Here is a 24,549-nt window from a genome sequence, read left to right on the forward strand (position 1 = left end):
GGCCATAATGCGAGCGATGGGGGGGGGATGGAGAGCGGCAGATGAAGCTTCGCTCCATCGCCTCCTGCTGTGCAGCCCGGTTCCTAACAGGCCTCGGACCGGGGGTTGGGGACCTCTGCTTTAAAGGGCGTCCAACAGGCATTGGAACTGACTTTTAATGGTGTGGAAACCAGTACCACTCACCTGGCCAGCTCATCTGAGAGGCGGCACAGTGCAGAAGAGACAGAAGGCTGAGCAGGAACTCTGCTGTGATCTGTGAGACAGAAGCAATCCTGTGGTCCTCCCTGACCTCTCTGGGCCTGGGTCTCCTCATATGTAACATGAGGGAGTTGGACGAGAGACTCTCTAAGACCCCATGTAGCTCAGCAATGCCAGCTTTTAAGTTCTACACTTAATGGAAAGGCTTTTCATTTAATCAAGAAGAAATCAATCAAGTGGAAATACTTACACAGCAATCCCAAAACAATCAGTGCAATGAAAATGTGAACCAGAAGGGTGGTGATGAATCGGAAGGTGAACATCATGGCCAAAGACAAGGCTAGAAAATTAAGCAAAACATATAAATTCTAACAACCACCAAGGCATGAGGGGGATGATGATGGGGCTGGAACGCCTAAACCTTCCAAAAGAGTGAGGGCTGAGGACTTCCTTCAATCTCTAGATATCTTGGCCATCTACCAGACAAAAAAACAAGACACACCCAGGCCCCTCTCTGAAGCATACACAAGTTAGGTCTGTGACAGTGCCACTTCCTGAAAGTGCTAGCATTCTTCTTGACTTAAAAAAAATTTCTTTTAAAGCAGGTATTATTCCCAAAAAACCCTAAACTTTCTTTTTTTCTTTTAAGTCCAAATGAACCATCTAAAATTTTTTATCAAACTTAACTCTTTTGATTTCATAACTTATCTAAAGTTCTAATTTTGTGTTCTCAGATACTCTCATTAAATATGAAAGATGAATGCCTTTAAAAATGAAAAATTTAAGATTATAAGATGTATGTATAAAAATCTGCACATCAGTTTCCAATTCGGGGGTTTTTAAGCCTATGAATTTATTCTAAGTACTTCAGTGAATTTATAAATACTATATTACTTTTTTTTCTAAACAAGAATTCAAGATTACATATAGATATTTGGGTGTAGTGGTTAAGAACATGGGTTTAGAATCAGATAGGTCTGGGCTGAGTCTCAGCTCTGCACCTCTGCCTGGCCAAGCCTCAGACCTCTCTAAGCCTCAGCTTCCTCTCCTGCAAACGGTGATAGGGTTCTGATGAGGTTTAATGTGTTAACAGCAAGCAGGATGTCTGGCCCATCCGGGTCATAAGAAGTCTGGAAGTTACATAACGGTGGCTAGTTAAGCATCCCCAAGCATTCAGGAATTAGTAACCTTTAGGTAATGAAATTATGGAAAACTCAATTTGTAAACTGGCAAAATTATGTTAATGGCTGATCAAAGAGTTTCTTTCAACCTTCCAAGGTTGGGAGGCAGCCGCTGTAAATAACGGGGTAAATAAGAGGCCACTACTATTGCCTACAGCAGCAGAGAGAACTAATTCGTTCAAAGAGAAGGTCGACTCTTAAAGGAGCTCATCGAGCTGAAATAGCAAATGGGAAGTCCAATGGTGACGAGCGCCTGGGGGGCTGCTTCCAGAAAGGCCGGGAAAAGGCATGATCTGGCTCAAGACCTTGACCCTCCTACAGCCCAGCAGGCCTGTTCCTAGGAGGAGCTGGATACATCAGGCCAATGCCCTCTGATGCTATACCCTCTATGCTATATGCAATGATGCACACACCTCCTTCCCTTGCTCACCAAGCAGCCTTGTGATCGGGCTTGCCTAGGGGAGGAGGGCACACGGGCCAGAGGACGTGCGTTCCTGGTACTTATCATGGCCAGTTCACAAAGTGGCAATCTGCTCTGCACATCCATCCTTATGCAGAGCTGAGGGGCAGGCCCTGGAACGCGGTCACTCTCTAAGGCAGCCCCACCTAGTGAGGCTTTGGGGCAGAGAGCCAGCTGGCCTCTCCCCAGTCTTACTGTCCCCTGCTCCACTTGAACCTGAAACACTGAAAATAACTACAAAGAAAATATATGAAGTTTTATATTTAAGTCAAGAGGCTAATTTCCATTGTACAACATACATAAGTGCTAGAAACTTTGGTATAGTCACTGAAATAAAATTAATTGAAAATTACCGAAGGCGAGGACACAGAGACCGAGGATTGTGTCTCTTCCTGACATTATTCCACTTAGAATTCGATGGAGGGCGTCAACATCATTGATCAAAACAGATGCAAACAGGGAATAACACTCAGGAGTTTGAGGGATGCATCGATTAAACAAGGGAAAAGACTTGCTAAAAAATAAAAGAATAAGTGGCAAAGATGTTTACTTAATTACTTATCTTAAAAAAAGATGTTTACTTAAAATTCTCAGCAACCAAAATGTATAAGATCTACAATAATAAAAAGAAGTTTAACATCTTGTTTGCAGTCTACACCTTACAAAGCCAGACATCTGTGCCGCCACAGTGTTCAGCTGATGCCCGGATGGGAAACTGATTATGGAGACCCATAGACACCAGGAACCTCATCTTGGGGAGTGACGTTGCTGACTCTCATGTCTGGAACCTCATCTTGGGGAGTGACATTGCTGACTCTCATGTCTGGATAACAAACTACCAACTCCAACGCAAGAATCACATTTCTTTTAGGAACTATTAGAGATAAGGACCGGCTCAATCAAAAGCTGTACTAATGAAACCACCAGCTTTATTTCTATCCTCTTTAAGAAGACGTAAAAGCCTTGAGAGTTTTCTTACAAACAGAGTGAGTGCTTAATAAATGAGTGATAAACGTATGAATGAAGCTGTGGTTGATAACTGCCTTGGGTAGATGAAAAAGCTGACCTCTTTTGGGGCCCTTCCTGAAATGGAAAAATGCCCAGGAATGTTCATCCTAATGAATCCTAATGAGGCCACACATACCTTCACAGCATCCTGCTCTTCTTTCCTTCTGTGGGTCCCAAACAGTGGAAATAATCCTGATCCAAGAAGTGCTAAATTACCCGACAAGTTGCTAAAACATTAGGCGGTCGCCAACATCGCATTGCCATGAAGGCAAAATGCCTTCTGAAACCCCAGTGAAGCTCAACACAGAACATACAGCAGGATCTTTCTCAGGAGTCACAACAGTATGTGAGAGTTCCCGAGTCGCTGAATGGTGATTTAAGAGAACAGTAATACAACCGAGCCGTTGTTTTTTTTACATTAAAAATTTTGCAAGGGTGATACATTCCCACAGCTCAGATTCCAAAAGGTGCAATAGGATAAACTGTGAGTAACTGCACTTTCTTCTCCTTGGGCCACGGAAATACATTTCTTCAGAGGCGATCGTTGTTTTGGTTTCTTGTATATCATCCTAGAGACGTTTTTAGCATACACGAACGTAACAGGAAATTTAAATAGGAGTCTGCTGCTGGGGCTCAAAGAAAATAAAAATTATATCCCCAAACGAGATGCCAGACCCCACCAAGCAGGGCTTGTCAAAAGACAGGTAGGAGAAAACTGGTTATTCTCTTAAACCTTCACCCACACTGAATATAAGAGTGTTGGAAGTTGGAGATTAGAAGAGCATTTTATAAAATAAACTTTTAATTTTGGGATAACTTTAGTGTTACTGAAAAATTGCAAACATGGTACAGAGAGTTTCCATGGACCTTCACTCACCTCCACCTAATGTTAACATCTGACATAGCCACAGTACATTTGTGAAAATTAAGAAATCAACATTGGTGGGCTTCCCTGGTGGCGCAGTGGTTGAGAGTCCGCCTGCCGATGCAGGGGACGCGGGTTCGTGCCCTGGTCTGGGAAGATCCCACATGCCGCGGAGCGGCTGGGCCCGTGAGCCATGGCCGCTGGGCCTGCACGTCCGGAGCCTGTGCTCCGCAGCGGGAGATGCCACAACAGTGAGAGGCCCGCGTACCGCAAAAAACAAAACAAAACAAAAACCAAAAAAAACATTGGTGCTACACTATTAACTAAACCACAGTCTTTATTTGGAAGTCACCATTTTCCACCAATTCCTTTTTCTGTTCCGGGATACCACACTGCATTTATTTGTTGTGTCTCTCTTGGTTTGTGACAGTTTCTTAGTTCTTCCCTATTTCTCATAACTTTGACACTTTTGAAGATTCATGGTCAGGTATTTTATAAAATGTCCTTCAAGCTACAGAATGACCCTCACATTTTCTCATGATTAGGCTGCAGTTATGGGTTTATAGGAAGAAAACCACAGAGGCGAAGAGCTATTCTCAGAGGATCACATCAGGGGACACGACAGCAACATGACACCACTGCTGAAGTTGCCCGAAATCACTTGGTTAAGGTGCCTGGTACCTGCCAGTTTTCTCCACTGGAATGTGACTATTTTTCTCTTTCTACACTCTGTTCTTTAGAAGTGATTCACTAAATCCAGCCTGCTCTCAAGAAGAGGGAAATTAAGTTCCACCTCCTGGAGGAGGAAGATCTACACACATTATCTGAGATCCTCTGTAAAGATTTATCCCCTTTCTCCCATTTATTTATTTACTTAATCAGTCATTTATTTATATAAGTATGGACTCATGGATATTTACTTTATCATCAACCCTAGTACGTAGCTTCAAAATTGCTAAATAGTACCCCGTGAGAAACAAATTTACCAACTAGAGCACAGTGTTTATGTACAGTATTTTAAATTTTTTGGTGGTTTTTTTTTCTTGGCTTTAACTTACAGTATGTAGTCACAGGGTTATTTCCCAAAGTTACCTAGGCCAGCTCCTTTTCTCTCTACCCCCTTCAGTTAGGTTATGTCACACATTTATAATAAGTTAAATTCATTGGTTGCAGTCAACATTTTATCCTGAGATCTCCTGATACCTTGGTTGATTGTATTTTTTATTTGGATACAGTTGACTGTGTACAGGTGCTGGCAAGTGCATAGACTCACGTACAAGAGCAATTCTAAAGAGATGTTTTTGTTTTTGTTTCGAGAGAGAGAACTGCCATGTGAATCTATCGCTGTCCCTTAGGGCGAGGGATACTACTCCTAAGTCAGATGAGAAGTGTTTCCTGGAAAACTCAGAGGCTTTACAGACCTTAACCCATGGGTTAAGGTCTGAGCCCTGAGAACGGGGTGGGGCTGGTGTCCAGGATGGCTACATGGACGACTGTGGGGACCTCAGCGGAAAGAAGCTGTGGGTAGCTGCTCAGTGCCTCGGGAAAGGGGAAGGAAGGCCCGACCAGAGGAATAGGGAAATGATCAGCCAGGGCAGAGATGCACTCAACCATGTAAGGGGCACTGCTGGTGAGAAAGCCCATTGGTGGAACTTTCCAAATAACCCGAAAAGTGCTTCATGGAGAAAGCTGGCTGGAACATCTCCCAAGCCCAGAAGACTCATCCTAGAATCAGTACTAGTCAAGTAAAAATGCTCCTGGCTCCTTCTGTCTTCTCTTCACTTTTGGTGTACCAGCCCCAAGAGTCAGAAGCCCGTTTTAGCAAAGCTGGGAAAGGAAGGGGTGAGGAAGTAGGAGAGGAGAGAGAAGCAGAAGATTGCACCTCCCCTGACCCAAGCCGTCCCCCTGCTCCTGACCCAACCTGGGGGACGGAGAAGCTTCAACTTCCGGTCAAGTTTGAAGTCTGTCACACTGCGCTGAACATTTTAATTCCTGAATTGAAAGTGTCTTTTACCACTTAAAGTGACTGAGTCCTTACTACCTAAAAGTAACCAGAGAAGTCTTGCGAACTGTGTTTCATTCAGGGGCAGAGAAAAAACTAGTCTGGCTGAATAAATTTAAAGAGACAGAGAAACAAAACTAGAGTAGCTTTCTAACTACATCCTATAGGTTATGTTTGATGTAATGATTATACAGGCAAATATACACGCACACACGTATACATACTTATATGTATATAAACACATAAGTCACACTTATGATATTTCCTTTTTATGGAAAAGGTGGTACACTGCATACTGCTTTATAGTTTGCTTTTTTTTTAACTTCATACATCTTGTAGCTCTGCTCATATTAGAATATAAGAGATTCCTCTTATTTTTACTGAGGTAAAATTTACATATAGTGAAATGTACAGATCTTAAACATAGTTAGTGGCTTTTGACAAATACATATGTCAATGTAACCACCAGCCCTTTCAAGGTGCAGAACAGCTTTTTTACCCCAGAAAGTTCCCTCATGCCCCCTTCCAATCAATCTCCATGCCTTTACAGACACTATTAATCTGATTTCTATAACTAAACATTAGTTTGGGCTCTTGTCTAATCCCATTGAAATGGAATCACATAGTATGCGCTTTTCTGTGTCCAGCTTCTTACACTCAGCTGTCACATGTATCAGCAGATCATTCCTTTAACTGCTGAGTACTATTCCACTGTATGAATATACTACCACTTGTCTGTCTAGTCTCCTGTTGATTGCCATTTGAGCTATTAAAAATAAAGTTGCTATCCAGGACCTACTGTATAGCACAGGGAACTATATTCAATATCTTGTCATAACCTATAATGGAAACCTGAAAAAAACATTTATATACATACATATATATGTGTGTATAACTGAATCACTTTGCTGTATACCTGAAACACTGTAAATCAGCTATACTTCAGTTAAAAAAAGATGCATCATCATCAGTTTTAAAAAGCTGCTAGCAACATTCGTATATGTCTTTTTAGGGACCTATATTTTCATTTCTCCAAGTAACTACCTAAAGGTGGAATTGTTGGGTCATATGGAAAGCGTATACTTAGCTTTATAAGAAGCACCAAACTTTTTCCAAAGTGGCTGCAGCATTTATATCCCACCAGCAATGGCTGAGACTTCTAGCTGTTCTACCTCCTCACCAGCACTTGATATGGTTCACCTTTACAATGGGAGCCCTTCTAGTAAGCATGTAGTGATATCTCACGGTATTTTCGATTTGCATTCTCCTGATGGCTAACAATGGTAAGCATCTTTTTATGTACCTATTGGCTCTTTGTTTATCTTCTTTTGAAAAGTGTCTGTTCAAGTCTTTGGCCTGGTTTTATTGGGTTGTTTGACTTTTTGTTATTGATTTAAAGTAGGGATCAGTCAAATTCAGCCCACCATCTGTTTTTGTACATGAAGCCTTATTGGAGCGCAGCACAATGCATTTCTTTATGTATTTTCTATGACTGCCCTTGCCCTGCACTGGCAGAGTTAAGTACTAGTGGCTCCTGAGATGATAATGCCCGCAAAGCCTAAAATATCTACTATATGGCCCTTTAAAGAAAAAGATTGCAGATGCTGATTTAAAGAAATTCTTTATATACATATTCTGGATTTAAGCATTTGTCATATATACATACTGTGAATATTTTCTCCAAGACTGTTGCTTCTTTCTTTTTTTTGTTTTGCATTTTCTTAACGGTATCTTTAGATGAATAGAAGTTTTTAATTTTGATGAAGTCCAATGTATCATTTTTTTTCTTTTATGTATAGTGCTTTGTGTGCCCTCTCAAATTTTTGCCTACTTCAAGGCGGCAAAGATATTCTTCTACTTTTCTTCTAGAAGCTTTATAGTTTTAGCTTCTTAGGTTTAGGTCTAGGATCTATCTAAAATTAGTTTTTGTGTGTGGTATAAGGTAAGAGTCCTCAATCAAAATGACCAAGTCATTTTCCCCCATGTCTTCCCACTTATTTTAGCACCATTTGTTGAAAAGACTTCTTCTCCCCATGAAATTGCCTTGCCACTTTCACTAAAAATCAATTGGCCATGTATATGTTACTCTATTTCCGGGTTCTCTATTCTGATCCACTTATCTGTCTATCCTCATTCCAATACCGCACTGTCTTAATCACTGTAATTTTATAATAACTTTTGAAATCAGGTGTTATGAGCTCTCTAACTTGGTTCTTCTTCAAGTTTTGTGTGTGTGTGTGTGTGTGTGTGTGTGAACCTATGTCTTTAGCATTTTCTATAATTTTTAGAATAAACTTGTCAATTTCTACAAAAATTATATTGGGGCACTGTGTTGAATCTATAGAACAATTTAGGGAGAAGAGACATCCTAACAATATGAAAACTTCCAATTCATGAATTAGGTATATTTCTCTACTTATTTAGGTGTTCTTTAATTTCTCTCAGCAATGTCTTATCAAAGTTTTCAGTTGAGGGCTCAAATGTCTTCTGTTAAATATATTCCTAGTTATTCTATACATTTTTGATAGTGCTGAAGATGGACTTCAAAATTATTTCCTAATTGTTTGCTGCTAATACATAGAAATATAACTTGACTTTGTAGTTTGCAGATTCGCTAAATTCACTAAGTAATTATTTTGTAGATTCCTTTGGATTTTCTATGCAAACAATTAGGTCATCTATTAATAAAGATGGTTTTGCCTCTTCCAATCTATTTTTTTCCCTTACTTTATTGCAATTCCTAGGACCTCTACTACAGTGGTGAGTAGAAGTGGTAAGAGCATATATCCTTGCCTTGTTTCTAATTTTAGGTAGAAAGCATTTTATAGTTCACCATTATGTATAATATTAACTACAGATTTCTCATAGATGCCCTTTATCAGACTGAGAAAGTTCTCAGCTATTCCCAGCTAGTCTCTTATTAAAAAAAAGAGCTAAATAGTGTTACATTAAGTGATATACCATTATTTATTTAAGCAGCCCTCTATTGAAAGCCATTTAGATTGCTTTAATTATTTTGCTATTATAAACGCTGCAGTGAATAACCTTATACAAATGTCATTTCACACTGGTACATGTATACCTGAAGATTAAATTCCTAGAAGCAGAAATGCTTGATTAAAAAGCGATGAATGTAGGGAGGGGGATCAAGATGGCAGGGCAGGAGAATGCGGAGCTCACCTCTCCCCACAAACACATCAAAAATATATCTACATGTGGAGCAATTCTCATGGAAAACTAACTGGAAACCAGCAGAAGAACTCCTATACCACCAAGTTTGCAAGAAAGATTTCTACATAACCAGTTGGGACAGAAAAGGCACTGGGTTGGGACCTGTGCCCCTGAGAAGCAAGCAGGTCAAGCCACAATCTGGGCATCCGAGTCCTGGGCTCCTGTGTAGAGAAGACAAGCCCCCTTTCCTGCTGGAAAATCTGCTGCGACAGACAGAAGGGCTAGAGAAGCCTAGACTCTGCTTGCAAGGAATGTGCGACTGCTGTCTTGCTGACAATCAGGGTGGAGAGAGCCATGCACGGGTGGCTGCTGCCTTGTCGCACTTCTTAATCAGAAGGGGCAAACACCCTGGCCCTGCTCATTCCACACCACAGTCTGCTGCGAGATTAGGGCAAAGATTCAGGTTAGCTATGCAGAACCAGACCAGGTCACCTGGGGGGTGATCCAGGGGAAGCCACAGAGGCCATTGCACATGGATGGGGCGAGTGGAGCCATAGTGGCCACTGTCAGGGTGAGCACAGGGAGGTGCCACAAGAGCACACAGAGGCTAAGGGCTGAATCTCGGGCAGACAGGCCCTGGGAATTCATCTAGCTACACAGAGACAGCCCAGAGGGCCTGGAATGCGGTCCAGGTGGGGCAGTGATGGCCACCGTCAGTGCATTCAGGAGTAGCAGATTATCTCCCAGTGAGAGCACCCCAGCTAAGCCCACTTCACACCACAGCTTAGCCTAGACCTGGGGCAGACAGGTCCTGGTAGAAAACTGGCACCAAAGCAGCACAGATGGCAGGTGGGAGCATAGCCACCTAAACTCCTGCAGCCACAACGTCCTGACCTGCAGCCCCAGCCCACTCCACACCACAGCCTTGCACTAGATATGGGATGAACACAACAGAGAAAGGGATGCGATCTTCGGCTGCTTCTAAGCAGAGCCATGGGGGCCCACAGGTCCTCTGTGACCGCACGGGCCTCAATTGCCTTAGTATTCACCTCCCTAGGGGTGGGGCACGCACTCAAGGGCAATAGAGCCTGACTGAACCTGACCTTCAGGGCTTCTAATCCAACAACTGGGGAGCAGACCCTGCCCCTGACAGAGTGACAACAGCCACAGAACAGAAGGGAAGCCCCACCTCATATCCTGCACAGGGTCTGGAAACAACAACACGAACTACACCTCCTATCAAGGGGATAATGGCCAGCAAACTCTGAGGAAAGACCTGGCTGGCAGCCATACCCAAGCCAGCAACTTGCACCAAAGACATTGGACATGGACAGTCTACATAGAGATGCTTCCACATAAAAACACCCCTTCAAGACCACAGTAGATAATTGTGTCTCCTAGATTTATAAAGACAGAGAAAGTTAAATAAAATGAAAAGGCAAAGGAACTACTCCCAATTAAATGAAAAAGAAAAATCCCCTGAAAGAACGAACAATGAAACAGACCTCTCCAATCCACTACACCCCAAGTTAAAAAAGTTGGCAATAAAAATGATAATTGAATTAAGAAAGATTATTGATAGAAATGCAGATCACTGTAACAAGGAGCTAGAAACTATAAAGATGAACCAATCAAAAAGAGACAATTCAACTGCCAAGATAAAAACCAACCCAGAAGCAATTCATAGCAGAATAAATGACACAGAAGAATGAATAAGTGACTGGAAGATAGAATAATGGAAATCACCCAAGCAGAACAGCAGATAGAAAGACAAATGAAAACAAATGAAAGCAACATACGAGACTTATGGGATAATGTAAAGTGTGCCAACCTACACATAACAGGCGTTCCAGAAGGAGAAGGTAGCAGGGATTGAAAATGTATTTGAAGAAATTATGGCTGAAAACTTCCCAAACCTTAAGAAGGAAACATATAACCAGGTGCAGGAAGCACAGAGGGTCCCAAACAATATGAACCCAAACAGACCCACACCAAGACATATCATAATTAAGATGGCAAAAGTTAAAGGGAGGATTCTAAAGGCAGCAAGAGAAAAACAAAGAGTCAGTTACAAGGTAACCCCCATAAGGCTATCAGCTGATTTCTCTGCAGAAACTTTGCAGGACCTGAAGGGAGTGGCAAGATGCATTCAAAGTCCTGAAAGGGAAAAACCTAGGATGCTCCACCCAGCATGATTATCATTTAGAATAGAAGGAGAGATAAAGATTTCCCAGAGAGGCAAAAACAAAAATCATCCAGCAATACTAAACCTACCCTAAAAGAAACATCAAAGGGTCTTCTCTAAATAGAAAACCCACAAGAATTTATAGGAAAGAGAAAATCATAATAGAAAAGGCAAATATATAAAAGGATTGACGATTACTTAAATAAGCCAGTACATAGATTAAACAAAAATAAAAAATTGTAAAAGCAATTGTACTTACAATAAATAGGAAAAGGATAAGCATGAAGATGTAAAATATGACATCAAAAGCACAAAATGTGAGGGAGGGGAGTATAAAAATGTAGATCTTTTAGAATGGGTTTGACCTTGAATGACTATTAGTTTAAAGCAAGTAAATAGATATAGTTGTGGGTCAACATGCTTGAACTTCATGGTAACTACAAATCAAAAGCAGAACAGATCCACAAAAAACAAAAAGAAAGGAACTCAAGCATACTACAAAAGAAAGTCATCAAATCACAAAAGAAAATACAAAAAGAAGAAGAAATGAATGAAGAAGAACTACAGAACAACTGGAAAACAAGGATTAAAATGGCAATAAATACATACCTATCAATTATTACTTTAAACGTCAATGGACCAAATGCTCCACTCAAAAGACATAGCATGGCAGATTGAATAAAAGAAACAAGAAACTACAATATGCTGCCTGCAAGAGATTCACTTCAGGGCAAAAGACACTCACAGACTAAAAATGAGGGTATAGAAAAAAATATTTAATGTAACTAGAAACAAGAAGAAAGCGGGGTAGCAATACTTATATCAGACAAAATAGGCTTTAAAACAAAGGCCATAAAGAAAGACAAAGAAGGACATTAAAAAATGATAAAGGGTTCAATACAAGAAGAGGATATTACACTCTTTAATATTATGCACCCAGTATGGGGCCTCCTAAATACATAAATACTAACAAGCATAAAGGGAGAAATGGACAAGAATACAATAATAGTAGGAGACTTTAACCCTCCACTGACATCAATGGACAGATCATCCAGATAGAAAATCAATAAGGCAACAGAGGTCCTAAATGACACAATAAACCAGTTGTAACTAACTGATATCTACAGGACACTACATCCAAAAAAACCATAATACACGTTCTTTTCAAGCGCACATGGAATGTTCTCCAGGATACACCACGTACTAGGTCACAAAGCAAGTCTCAACAAATTTAAGAGGACAGAAATTATTTCAAGCATCTTTTCTGACCACAAGAGTATGAAACTAGAAATCCACCACAGAAAGAAAAAGAGGAAAATACTAAACAACATCCTACTAAAAAAAAAAACCCCAAAAAAAACAAACAAAAATGGGCCATGATGAAATCAAAGAAGAAATTGGAAAATACCTTGAGACAAATGAAAATGAAAATATAACCTTACAAAATCTATGGGATGCAGTAAAAGCAGTTCTAAGGGGGAAGTTCATAGTGATACAGGCCTTCTTCAAGAAACAAGAAAAATCTCAAATAAACAACCTAACCAATCATCTAAAGAATTAGAAAAAGAACAAACAAAACCCAAAGTCAGCAGAAGGAAGGAAACAATAAAGATCAGAGAGGAAATACATAAAATAGAGATAAAAGAATTGAAAAGATCAATAAAACCAAGAGGTAGTTTTTTTAAAGATAAACAAAATCAACAAACCTCTAGCCAGGCTCACCAATAGGAAAAGAGAGAGGATCCAAATAAACAAAACAAGAAATGAAAGAGAAGAAATAACTTAATAACACAGAAATATTAAAACATTAGAAAATATTATGAACAGTTATACGCCAACAAATTGGACAACCTAGAAGAAATGGTAAAGTTTCTAGAAACATACAGTCTGCCAAGGCTGAGTCAAGAAGAAACAGAAAATTTGAACAGACATTACTAGAAGTGAAATAGAATGTGTAATAATAAAAAAAAAACCTCCCTGCAAACAAAAGTCTAGGACCAGACAGCTTCACTGGGGAATCTTACCAAACATGTAAAGATGAACTTATATCTATCCTTCTCAAACAATTCCAAAAAGTTGAAGAGAGAGGAACACTCACAAATTCATTCTATGAGGCTACCATCACGCTGATGCCAAAACCAGACAAAGACACTACCAAAAAAGAAAATTACGGGCCAATATCTTTGATGAATATAGATGCAAAAATCTCAATAAAATATTAGCAAACCAAATCCATACATAAAAAGGATCATACACCATGATCAAGTTGGATTAATTGCAGGGTTGCAAGAAAGGTTCAACATATACAAATCAATCAATGTGATTCACCACATTAACAAAAGACAAAAATCACATAATCATTTCAATAGATGCAAAAAAATTTGACAAAATTCGACATTCATTCATGATAAAAACACTCACCAAAGTGGGTATAAAGGCGACATATCTCAATATAATAAAAGCCATTTATGACAAATCCACAGCCAACACAATACTCAACAGTGAAAAACAAACGCCTTCCCACTAAATTCAGGAAAAAGACAAGGATGCCCGCTCTCACCACTTCTATTCAACATAGTATTGGAAGTCTTAGCCACAGCAATCAGACAAGAAAAAGAAATAAAAGGTATCCAAATTGGAAGGGAAGAGGTAAAACTGTCACTATTTGCAGATGACATGATACTCTATGTAGAGAACCCTAAAGTTTCCACACAAAAACTACTAGAACTAATACATGAATTCAGCAAGGTAGCAGGATACAAAATTAGTATACAGAAATCTGTTGTATTTCTTTACACTAATAACAAAATATCAAAAATTTTAAAAAGTCCCATTTAAAATCTCATTAAAAAAACACATAGGAATAAAATTAACCAAAGAGGTGAAAGACTATATGCTGAAAACTATAAAACATTGAAAAAGAAACTGAAGAAGATTCAAAGAAATGGAAAGACACCCCATGCTCTTGGATTGGGAGAAGTAATATTGTTAAAATGGCCATATTACCCAAGGCAACCTACAGACTTAATGTGATCCCTATCAAAATATCCATGACATTTTTCACAGAACTAGAACAAGTAATCCTAAAATTTATATGGAACCACAAAAGACCCCATACTGCCAAAGCAATACTGAGAAAAAAGAACAAAGCTAGAGGTACAACCCTTCCAGACTTCAGACAATGCTACAAAGCAACGGTAATCAAAACAGCATGGTACTGGCACAAAAGCAGACATATAGATTGATGGAACAGGATACAGAGCCCAGAAATAAACCCACACACCTATGGTCAATTAATCTACGACAAAGGATGCAAGAATATGCAATGGAGAAAAGACAGTCTCTTCAATAAGTGGTGCTGGGAAAACTGGAGTTACTTGTAAAAGAATAAAATTAGAACATTCCATAACACCATATACAAAAATAAACTCAAAATGGATTAAAAACCTAAATGTAAGACCAGATACTAAAAAAATTCCCAGAGGGAAACATAGACAGAACACTCTTTGACATAAATTTTAGCAATATTTTTTTGCATCTGTCTCCTAGAGCAAAGGAAACAAAAGCAAAAATAAACAAATAGGACCTAATTAAACTTAAATGCTTTTGCACAGCAAAGGAAACCATCAACAAAATGAAAAGACAACCTATGGATTTGGAGAAAATATTTGCAAATGATGAGACTGACAAGGGGTCAATATCCAAACTATACCAATAGCTCATATAACTTAATACTGAAAAGATAAACAATTCAATTAAAAAATGGGCAGAGAACTCAATAGACATTTTTCCAATGAGGAAATGTAGATGGCCAAGAAGCACGTGAAAAGATGCTCAACATTGCTAATTATTAGAGAAATGCAAATCAAAACCATAGTGAGGTATCACCTTGCACCAGTTGGAAGTGCCGTCATCAAAAGTCTACAAATAATAAATGCTGGAAAGGGTGTGGAGAAAAGAGAACACTTGTACACTGTTGGTGGGAATGTAAATTGGTATAGCCACTAGGGAAAACAGTATGTAGGTTCCTTTGAAAAACTAGAATTAGAGCTACCATATGATCCAGCAATCCCACTCCTGTGCATATACCAGAAAAAATGAAAACTCTAATTCAAAAAGATACATGCACACCAGTGTACATAGCAGCACTATTTATAATAACCAGGACAGGGAAGCAACCTAAAATGTCCATCAACAGATGAATGGATGAAGAAGATGTGGTATATACATACAATGGAATATTACTCAGCCATAAAGAAGAATGAAATACTGTCATTTGCAGCAACATGGAGGGACCTAGAGAATATTATACTTAGTGAAGTAAGCCAGACAAAGACAAATACTATATGATATCACTTATAATGTGGAATCTAAAAAAATATTATAATACAGATGAATCTATATACAAAACAGAAACAGACTCATAGACATAGAAAACAAACTTGTGGTTGCCAAAGGGGAGAGAAAGGGAGTATGGGATTAACAGATACAAGCTACTATACATAAAATAGATAAGCAACAAGGATTTACTGTATAGCACAGGGAATTATATTCAATATCTTATAACATATAATCAATATAATCAGAAAAAAAATAACTGAATCACTATGCTGTACACCCAAAACACAATATAGTTTTTTTAAGAGTTCTTTAAATATTTATTTATTTATTTATTTTTGGCTGCATTGGGCCTTCCTTGCTGCACGCGGGCTTTCTCTAGCTGCGGTGAGCGGGCTTCTCATTGCGGTGGCTTCTCTTGTTGCGGAGCATGGGCTCTAGGCTCGCGGGCTTCATTAGTTGTGGTTCGCAGGCTCTAGAGCGCAGGCTCAGTGTTGTGGCGCATGGGCTTAGCTGCTCCGCGGCACGTGGGATCTTCCCAGGCCAGGGCTCGAACCCGTGTCCCCTGCATTGGCAGGCGGATTCTTAACCACTGTGCCACCAGGGAAGTCCCCTAACACAATATTGTAAATCAACCATACTTCAGTAAAAAATTAATGAATGTATGTACCTTCATGACTGATGAATATTGATGAATTACCCTCAGGATCCTGCCTCAGCACTGTATGGAAGTGCCTATTTCCCTACACTCTTGCCAAAGGTGTTTTTTTAAACATGTTGCCAGGCTATGGGGTGAAAACATTAGGGTCTTAAATGGAATTTACCCTATCATGAGGGAGGTTCATTCTTTTTTAGTATCTTTAAAAAATATTGTGCTTTTTCTCTGCAGCATCTATTCACATTCTTTTTTCATTTTTATATTGAGATATTGGTCTTTTAAAAGTTGACTAGTAAGGCCTTTCATAAATTAGAGATTAATCTTTTTTATATGAATAGCAATTTATTTGCCTGTTAATTTTACTTCTAGTGTTTTGTCATGCAGAAATATTTGTTTTTAATGTAGTCAATGCATTTTTAATTTTATGCCTCCTGAGTTTTAAGTCATGGTTAGAAGCCTTCCTTACTTCCAGGCTATAAGAGAATTCTCCCATGCCTTCTAGTACTTCCTGGTTTCACTTTATAAGTTAAAATCTTTAACCCATTTGGAATTTATCCATATAAGCCACGAGGTGTAGATCCAGCTCTTCCCTCTGGATGCCTACCCAGCCGTCCCAACCTACATGTTGAACAGTCCAACTTTTTGTCACTGATTTGAGGTGCCTTTTTTTTTTCATCATTTACTAAATTCTTGTAAGAATTTGGGTCTATTCCTGGATTATATAATATCTTTCACTGATCTTTCTACATATGAACTAGTACCCAGCATTTTAATTATTAAAGATTGTTTTAAAAACTGGAAGGGCTGGTTTTCCTTCATTGTTTTTCTTTTTCAGATTTTTCTTGGCCATTTAAGAAACTTTTTTCCTTGCAAACTTATATCAGCTTATCTAGCTACTGAAAAAATCCTGCTATTATTTTTATTTTAATCATGATAAACCTATTGCTCAACTTAGACAGACATAACATCTTAATAATGTAAGGAGAAGTAACATTTTTATAAGGTTGAGTCATACTGTCAAGAACAATTTCTGTCTTCTGATTTGTTCAAGCTTTCTTTGTAGCTCAGGAATATATGAAAGTTTTCTTCCTGTGGCTCTTGTATATTTCTTGTTAAATTTATTTCTAGGCACTTTTGTGTTTTTGTAGGTGTTTTTTCTTGCTGTGGTAAAAGGAGTCTTTTCAAAAAACATCTGAATGCTACAGATTTCAGTATATTTATCTTGTTCCCTGCCACCAAAGTTTCTTGTCATTTGTAGCTTTTCAGTTAATTTTCTTACCACCTACAGAGTAATAATTTTACCTCCTGCTTTCCAACTTCTAAACCTTTATTTTCTTTTTCTTTGCTTTTACTAAACAGTCTTAATACCAAAGAATCTGAATTGTTTTGAAAGAAAATGTTTTCTGAACTTTCATTTAGTGTTTCGGAAAAATAAGGTCAGATATATAGATTCAATGTCATTTTATATTCCCCCAAACACAATTTTCCCTAAGAGCTTAATTTTGTCAACATAGTTTGTTAAACATGGTGCTTTTTAGGCATTTAACTTCCCTGTACTGGTAAAGAATGACCCATCTTACCCCAGAGAGTGATGGAGAGAGGCATGTAAAGTGTGGGTCACCCCTAGTGACCAGCTAGCTGGTAGGTGGCTGACCAGGTAGCTGCCTACAGAGTACCTCATTAGCTGGGGCAGGGGATGTGTCTCTTGGCCACAAACTGTGATTTCTTCCCCACTTCTGCTTTTCCTCTCCCCACCAGCAAAGCCACTCAGATATGCTGGAAGTAATTTGGAGAGCTGACTGTATATTTAGGTGACTCTCTATATGGAATTTATTCAAGCAAACAATGCAGTGACATGCACAGGCACCAAGGTGAGAGGCTAGAATTTACTGGAGGGAAAAGCCCAAGCCTTTTACATTTTAAATATATGGGGGACTCAAAATACAAATATTACGCTGAACACCAAAAGGAAAAAGATATGCTTGCTTGTTATCTTCTGCAGTATTTTTTCACTGCTCTTAGAAGCTCATTCCTAGGTACACAAATCTTCTTGATACTCAGTCATTGCTCTAAAAGGGTATGTTATACCTCACGTGACCAACCCAGAGAGAAGAAACAATTGGCTTAGTCAAAAAGAGGTATTTAGAAAATGTGCTTTGGCCGTATAGCCACACTTCTCATGTTCTCAAGCTTTTCACTCTTGGCACTGCTCTTCCATGATAAATATGATAATTTCCATCTTAAAACAACCACTTGCTTGTGTAGGAAAAGGAAATGGAGCCCTCGAGCCTATTTCTATCTCCCTAACTCCATCCAAGAAAAGCCAATCAGCAGTTTTGTCTTCATTTGAAAAGTTAGTGTTGGAAAGGTCTGCATTTAAGGGGTGAAAGGCGTAGGATTGGCTTGAGCGGTAGAAAAGATGGTGCCCCGAGGACACAGTGTACAGGACCAACCTCCCGGCCCCCCCGCCCCCCACCCCCAAGCTTGGTGTGAGCCTAAGGAGGCCATTTGCCAGGCAAAATAAAACCAACGAAGTCTCGACTGTTTGTTTTGGGTTATAGGAACAAATATGGACGCTGTTTGGGTTTGAAGGCCAGCTCTTCCACTTGTGCAACCTTAACCTACCTCTGCATCAGCTTTCTCAGCTGTAAAACAGGGTTGAAACAATATCCACAACACAGAGGTTTTATGAGGTCCAAGTAAATTAATACAGGTAAAGAGCTTAGAAAAGTACCTGGTAAGTATCAGAGCTCAATAGATGTTTGTTGTTATCATCATCAATATCAAGATATAAGCTTCCCATGGAATTACAGTTACCATCCCATTTACAGTAAGAGGAGAGTTTATCCAACTCTGGTTAAATTACAGCCTTAAAAATTCTATTCTCTTTCAATTCCTTCTGCAGGTCCAGTTACAAATAGTGTTCTTTAAAAAATCCTTCTCAAAAGACAAACACTGCACTACATTACTTATATGTGGAATCTAAAATAGTTAATCTCACAGAGGCAGAGAACAGAATGGTAGTCACCACAGGGGAGGGAGGGAAAAGGGGAGATGTTGGTCAAAGGGTATAAAGTTAAAAAAAAACTTCTCTCCGCCTGTTAAATAATTTTCTTTCAAGTTACTACAACATTTTTGGTTTTTTTCCCCTGGATTTAGTTATGTTTCATTGAGACATGTTTATGACATCTAACAAAAATTAGAATTAAAAAAATAAGATATTATAGAAAAACGATATGGTATTCTCCTCTGGAAATAATTCTCCCCTCTTTCAATTACTTATAACACAAAGTATTTATTTTAGAAAAGAAGGGCAAAAGGATGGTTAACTATATTCTTCCTCCTATTCTGTTAAAATCTCATTTTTTAGCACCTGCTATCTCAGCATTTTTCAAGCTGCATTTGCAACCCTGTTAGAAGATTATGAAATAGATTACTTTTTAAAAAAGTGAAAAGAATAGAAACTATTAGTGTGAATCATATGCAGTAAGGGGAAGTCTTGTTTTGTGAGACTTTTATTTCTGTTCCATATACAGAAGTATGCATGAAGCTATGTATACTGGGGTTGTGATGTAATACATGTCTTACTGTGAATCCCAGTCACGAGTTTGCTGAACACTATAGCAGGGGGCTGGCATGATGCCTTGGTTCTACTTAAACTGTCATTATCTTGAAGGGATTGTGCACAGAGGTCTCATTCACCGTAAACATATGTACAATTTTCAAAAGAATGGCAATGCAAAATAAACCCAAGTCCTCCTTCAGTACATCTCAGCATCCTGATGGTGGCAATGATTATTAACTGCATTTTTCCCTTTAGTCTTCTCAATGGCTCACACATGAGGCATTTACCATGATAATACAACTACTGCTTCACCATTACAACTTTAATTATAGGGGACCTCCTCTGTGCCAAGTACTGCCCTAGTTGATTGGGATGAATAAGATGCTGAAAGCAGTTCACTGAGTGGTGTTCTTGAGAAGGACCTGTTTTCTATTCTCATTGAGAAGAAAGGTATGGACTCATTTGGCCTTGCCCACCAAGGCCTGTTTCTTATGGAGAAATCTAGAGCTAAAAAAAACTAACAATGTCTGGTTGCAATAAAAAAGCAAAAGTAAATGATTTCTACTTTGTGATAAACAGCCGGAGTAGAAAAAAACACACCAACTACTTTATAAAATCATTCATTTGGTAATAATTCATATAGTACTTTTTGCTAGCTCCAGGGTTGTCATTTGAAGACTACGTGTATTTTTACTGTTTGAGTTTTTTCCTTATTTAGCCTGGTTTCTAATCCATTGTCCTAAACCAATACGTATATTGCAAATAGCCCCTCCTTGTTTATCCCTGGCCTTCTGTAAACCGTAAGCTCCCTGCAGGCAGGGGCTCTACTGGATATCTCCTTTGCAGCTGCTTTCTGTGATACCCAGAGGAGTAACAGCCTCCCACCAAGTACCCAATAACTTTTGTTAATGGATAAGGAAAATGTATGGAAGCTTTTACCTTGGAGGAACTGGTAGCCTGGGGCACAGCGAGTCTGCATTTGGATTCTGGGTGTAGTTGAAGGAATTCAAACTATAAACACACAGGAAGGACCCTGGAAGCAGAAGACACACAGACTGTACCACCTTTCTACGTTGTGCTTATCTTTCTAGGGGAGCCAGTAAGGAAACCATAGTCATTTTACCAAACCGGGGAAAAAAAACCAAAACAATAAATCACTCAGGTTTAGAAAACAGGTCTCTGGGTGACCTAAGACAAAAAGAATCAGCATCACAACTGAGACTGAGCTAGGTCCTCTCTTTTTCTCTCTCCAAAATGCCAAATTCAAAACTGAAAGTTATACGATAGGTACTAAAACGATAGGAAGATGAATTATTATATAGGCTTCATATTTTTTTTGTTTGTTTGTTTTTGTGGTACGCAGACCTCTCACTGTTGTGGCCTCTCCCGTTGCGGAGCACAGGCTCCGGATGCGCAGGCTCAGCGGCCATGGCTCACGGGCCCAGCCGCTCCGCGGCATGTGGGATCTTCCCGGACCGGGGCACGAACCTGTGTCCCCTGCATCGGCAGGCGGACTCTCAACCACTGCACCACCAGGGAAGCCCAGGCTTCATATTTTTAACCCAGCCTTGCAAACAGTTTTTAAAACTCTGGCACCCCATTTCACAAGCAGATGAAATTTGCAGTGGGTTGTCTCGAATTTCTTTTTACTTTTTACTTTCCTTTGCTTGTTTAATGCTTAAAATATAAATCTGAAAAGCAGGCTCAGAGCAAGTTACACAAATGCTTTTGGAACAGCTTAAGGCTATCCCACTGGTCAGTGAAACTATCCATGGCCCGAACATCTTAATGAAAGAACATACCTGTCGGCAATTGAACCCAAAGCCTGTGGGTGCCTCTCTAGGACTGGATGTGCCAAGTGCACGGAGCTCTCTGACCTCCATCTGACCTTGCCTTTGGGCCCTAAATGTCTGCTGCCTCCTCCCGCTCTCTACGGCAGACCAGTCCCTGGCAGTTAGCAGAGAACAGCTAGGGTTTCAGATGAATTCCAGATAAACCTGAATGAAACTGAACAGCTCAGGAGAAAATGTTTATGGCCCTTTCTACACAAGGAGAGGCACCCACAGGAAGGACAATTTCCAGTTTTGCAGAGAAAGCCAGGGCAGGGCAAGTTATCTAGGTCTGCACAGGTTACCCTGCTGTGGTCCCCAGCCTCAGAAGGAAGAGCAACCCCATCCCTCGGTACCTACCAGTAGTGTTTGCAAAGAGCTGGACCTCTTCCAGGGTATTAAGCTGCTCTTCAGGACAGCTGGACACACAGAGAACGGTGGAACTGAACCTCACATCCTTGACTTCCAGGTTGCAGGAATTCATAAAAAACACGTGTCTAGGAGACAAATGAAACAGGAGAAGAATGTCGTAGAGCATTTCCTGTCATTCAGTTTGATTGGGGGACTTAAAAATAGCCACACGCTATCAAATGTGGGAATAATTAAGGCAAATTTTCATCATCAAATACTTCCACATAATTTAACATGTATTATGCCTACCTGGGTTCATCTATGGAGTTGTGCAGCTTGGCAACCATATTCAAATGTTAACAAAACTTCCCTTTTCCAGATTCAGCATTTTCTGGGATGTTGATTAACCCTAGGGAGTTCTCCGAACAAGTCACTGAGGAAGGGAAAGGACTGATTAAACTGTCCCTGGTTTGCTAGGTGAGGCCAGTGCATGAACGACTCATGAAGTCCACAGAAAGCGTATTTGAACCCAAGAGTGTTCAATTATACCTCAGAGAATAGCTGAACCCAGGGAAGTGAGAGGTGGAGAGGAGGAGACCGAGGCTGTGAATTAAAGGCTTACCCCTCCCCCTGCCTCCCAGTTTGAGACAGGAAACTCATGAGACCCTTCCTGCTGCAGCTGCCCAGCCACTGGGCACAAGAACAAAACTGGTTGTTGACATTAACAGGGTCACATGCTGGTTGGCAGTGGCAGCTCTCAGGCCCATGCCCTACACTTAACCGGGTTGCTGAGATCAGAGGAATGTCAGACCAAGAGCCCTGTAGGCAGTCCTCCAGGGGAGGGACTGGAAAAGGGGTGCCAGAAGCTTCTTTTTCCTCCAACTGGGGTTGGGAGAAAGGTGGGTGGTGTAACAGGAGATGGGGGAACAGATTTCCTTGGTGTAGGATAAATACGTATTTTATTCTACTTATTAATTTTAAAAAATTGTAGTAAAATACACATAAAATTTTACCATCTTAAAGCTTTTATGTGCGCAGTGGCATTAAGAACATTCACATTGCTGTGCAGCAATCCCTACCACCCAGAACTCTTTTCATCTTGCAAAACTGAAACTCTGTACCCATTTAACAATAATTCATCACTCCCAAACCCTGGCAACCACCATTCTACTTTCTGTCTCTATGAATGTGATTACTCTAGATATCTCATATAAGGGGAATCATAAAATATCTTTTTGTGACTGACTTATTTCACTTAGCATAATATCCTCAAGATTCATCTATGTTGTTACATGTGTCATAGTTTCTTTCCTTTATAAGGCTGAACAATATCCCAGTATATATATATATATATATATATATATATATATATATACACATTTTGTTCATTTATTCATCTGCTGATGGACACTTGGTTGCTTCTACCTTTTGGCTATTGAGAATAATAAAATATGTACTTTTCATTTCAAAGAGGATGACTGTTTCCCAGCATTGCATTATGAATACAATGTCTAAACAGGAGCACAGGTGCATCTGGGGAGCCCCTTCCTCTCCTGTCTTCTTTGTGAGTGACACCCACAAGTGCAGGGAGAAATGCCTCTCAGGCAGTCCATGTTCAGCAGTGCAAAGCCCCCCCTCCTCAAGAGCAAATTCAGGGGTAGAGGAGGCCTGGTCGGAGATTTGTATTTGGTGATTCCAAACTTATACTCAGGACCTATCTAGACCTTTAAGATTTCTTTCCTAGGAGCTGCTTTTGATTAGCAAGTCTTGAAATTATCACAAAGCTGTATCCATCTTAGAAAATCATGGCCAGGGATTTCTCTCCCCTCAGGGATTCCTGTCTCTTCTCTCCCCTTTTTGTTTCTGTGTTGGAGTTGGCGGGAGAAAAGTGAGACACCAAAGCTGAGAGTGCCGTAGCTGAGAGTGTAGGCTGGGGAGGGAGTGGGACACAGGTTCCCAGCATTCCCAGGTGGGATTCAGGTATTTCCACACAGAAACAATACTGTGGATGGTGTATAATTAGTAACATGATTCTGATACATTATGGATAATAATAGTGACAACTAACATTTATTAAGCCTTAGCTCATGCAGTGTCTCAGTGGATCCTTAAAACAATCTTGTGAGGTGGGTCTAATAACCAGTTTAAAAAGATGAAAACTCAGCTCAGAGAGGTTAAGTACTCTGCCCAATTTCAATTTAGGGCTGGCTGACTCTAAAACCTGTGTCCTTACTACCACACACGTCTCCCTCTCATGAGTTGGGCGGACAGAGTTTTGAGTGGGAAAACAGTTTCCAGGCTCAAACGACTAATTTATACAAAGTTTTGAAATCTAGCCCCTCTGTAGGTTGGGGACTTACTTGAAAACTTACTTTTTTAGGGTCATGTCCTGTCCCGAAAGAGGGGCCCCTTCTACTGGGGAGTTCTTCTTGCCACACACGTTGCCAAAGCTGTCGTAGCCGAAGAGGAGTCTTCCTGTGGCCCCAGCCGTCACTGAGTAGCCCATGATGAACACCTGGCAAAACCCAAGTAGCCGCCATGAGAGCCTGGCCAAGGGCTGGAAACTGGTCCCCCACATCCTTGGATGTTGATATAAAATGGAACCGGGTGGAAACGAATCTCCCCAGCATCACTGCACTTTCCTCCTTCATCAGTAATACCAGCGAATTAGAGCAGTTAGCGCGCTGCTCCTCTAGTACGTGCTTTACCAGGTTAGGGAGGGAGAACATTCTAAAACA

The 24,549-nt window shown here is 40.0% G+C and overlaps 1 protein-coding gene across 1 annotated transcript in view; it reads right to left on the reverse strand.

Annotated features, from left to right (window-relative positions):
• SLC44A3 (solute carrier family 44 member 3) overlaps positions 1–24,320 on the reverse strand; it is a 78,815-nt gene extending 54,495 nt beyond the window's left edge. The window contains exons 1-5 of the mRNA XM_060142474.1: positions 24,184–24,320; positions 21,821–21,957; positions 20,571–20,664; positions 2,193–2,353; positions 449–538 (exon numbers count right to left, since the gene is read on the reverse strand). Coding sequence (XP_059998457.1) covers positions 449–538; positions 2,193–2,353; positions 20,571–20,664; positions 21,821–21,957; positions 24,184–24,317 — 616 coding nt within the window. The 5' untranslated portion in view covers positions 24,318–24,320. The remainder of the gene's footprint in view (positions 1–448; positions 539–2,192; positions 2,354–20,570; positions 20,665–21,820; positions 21,958–24,183) is intronic.
• Between the last annotated feature and the right edge of the window lie 229 nt (positions 24,321–24,549).

Source organism: Lagenorhynchus albirostris, chromosome 2 (genome assembly GCF_949774975.1).
Source record: "Lagenorhynchus albirostris chromosome 2, mLagAlb1.1, whole genome shotgun sequence".
In the NCBI taxonomy this organism is placed as follows: Eukaryota; Metazoa; Chordata; class Mammalia; order Artiodactyla; family Delphinidae; genus Lagenorhynchus; species Lagenorhynchus albirostris.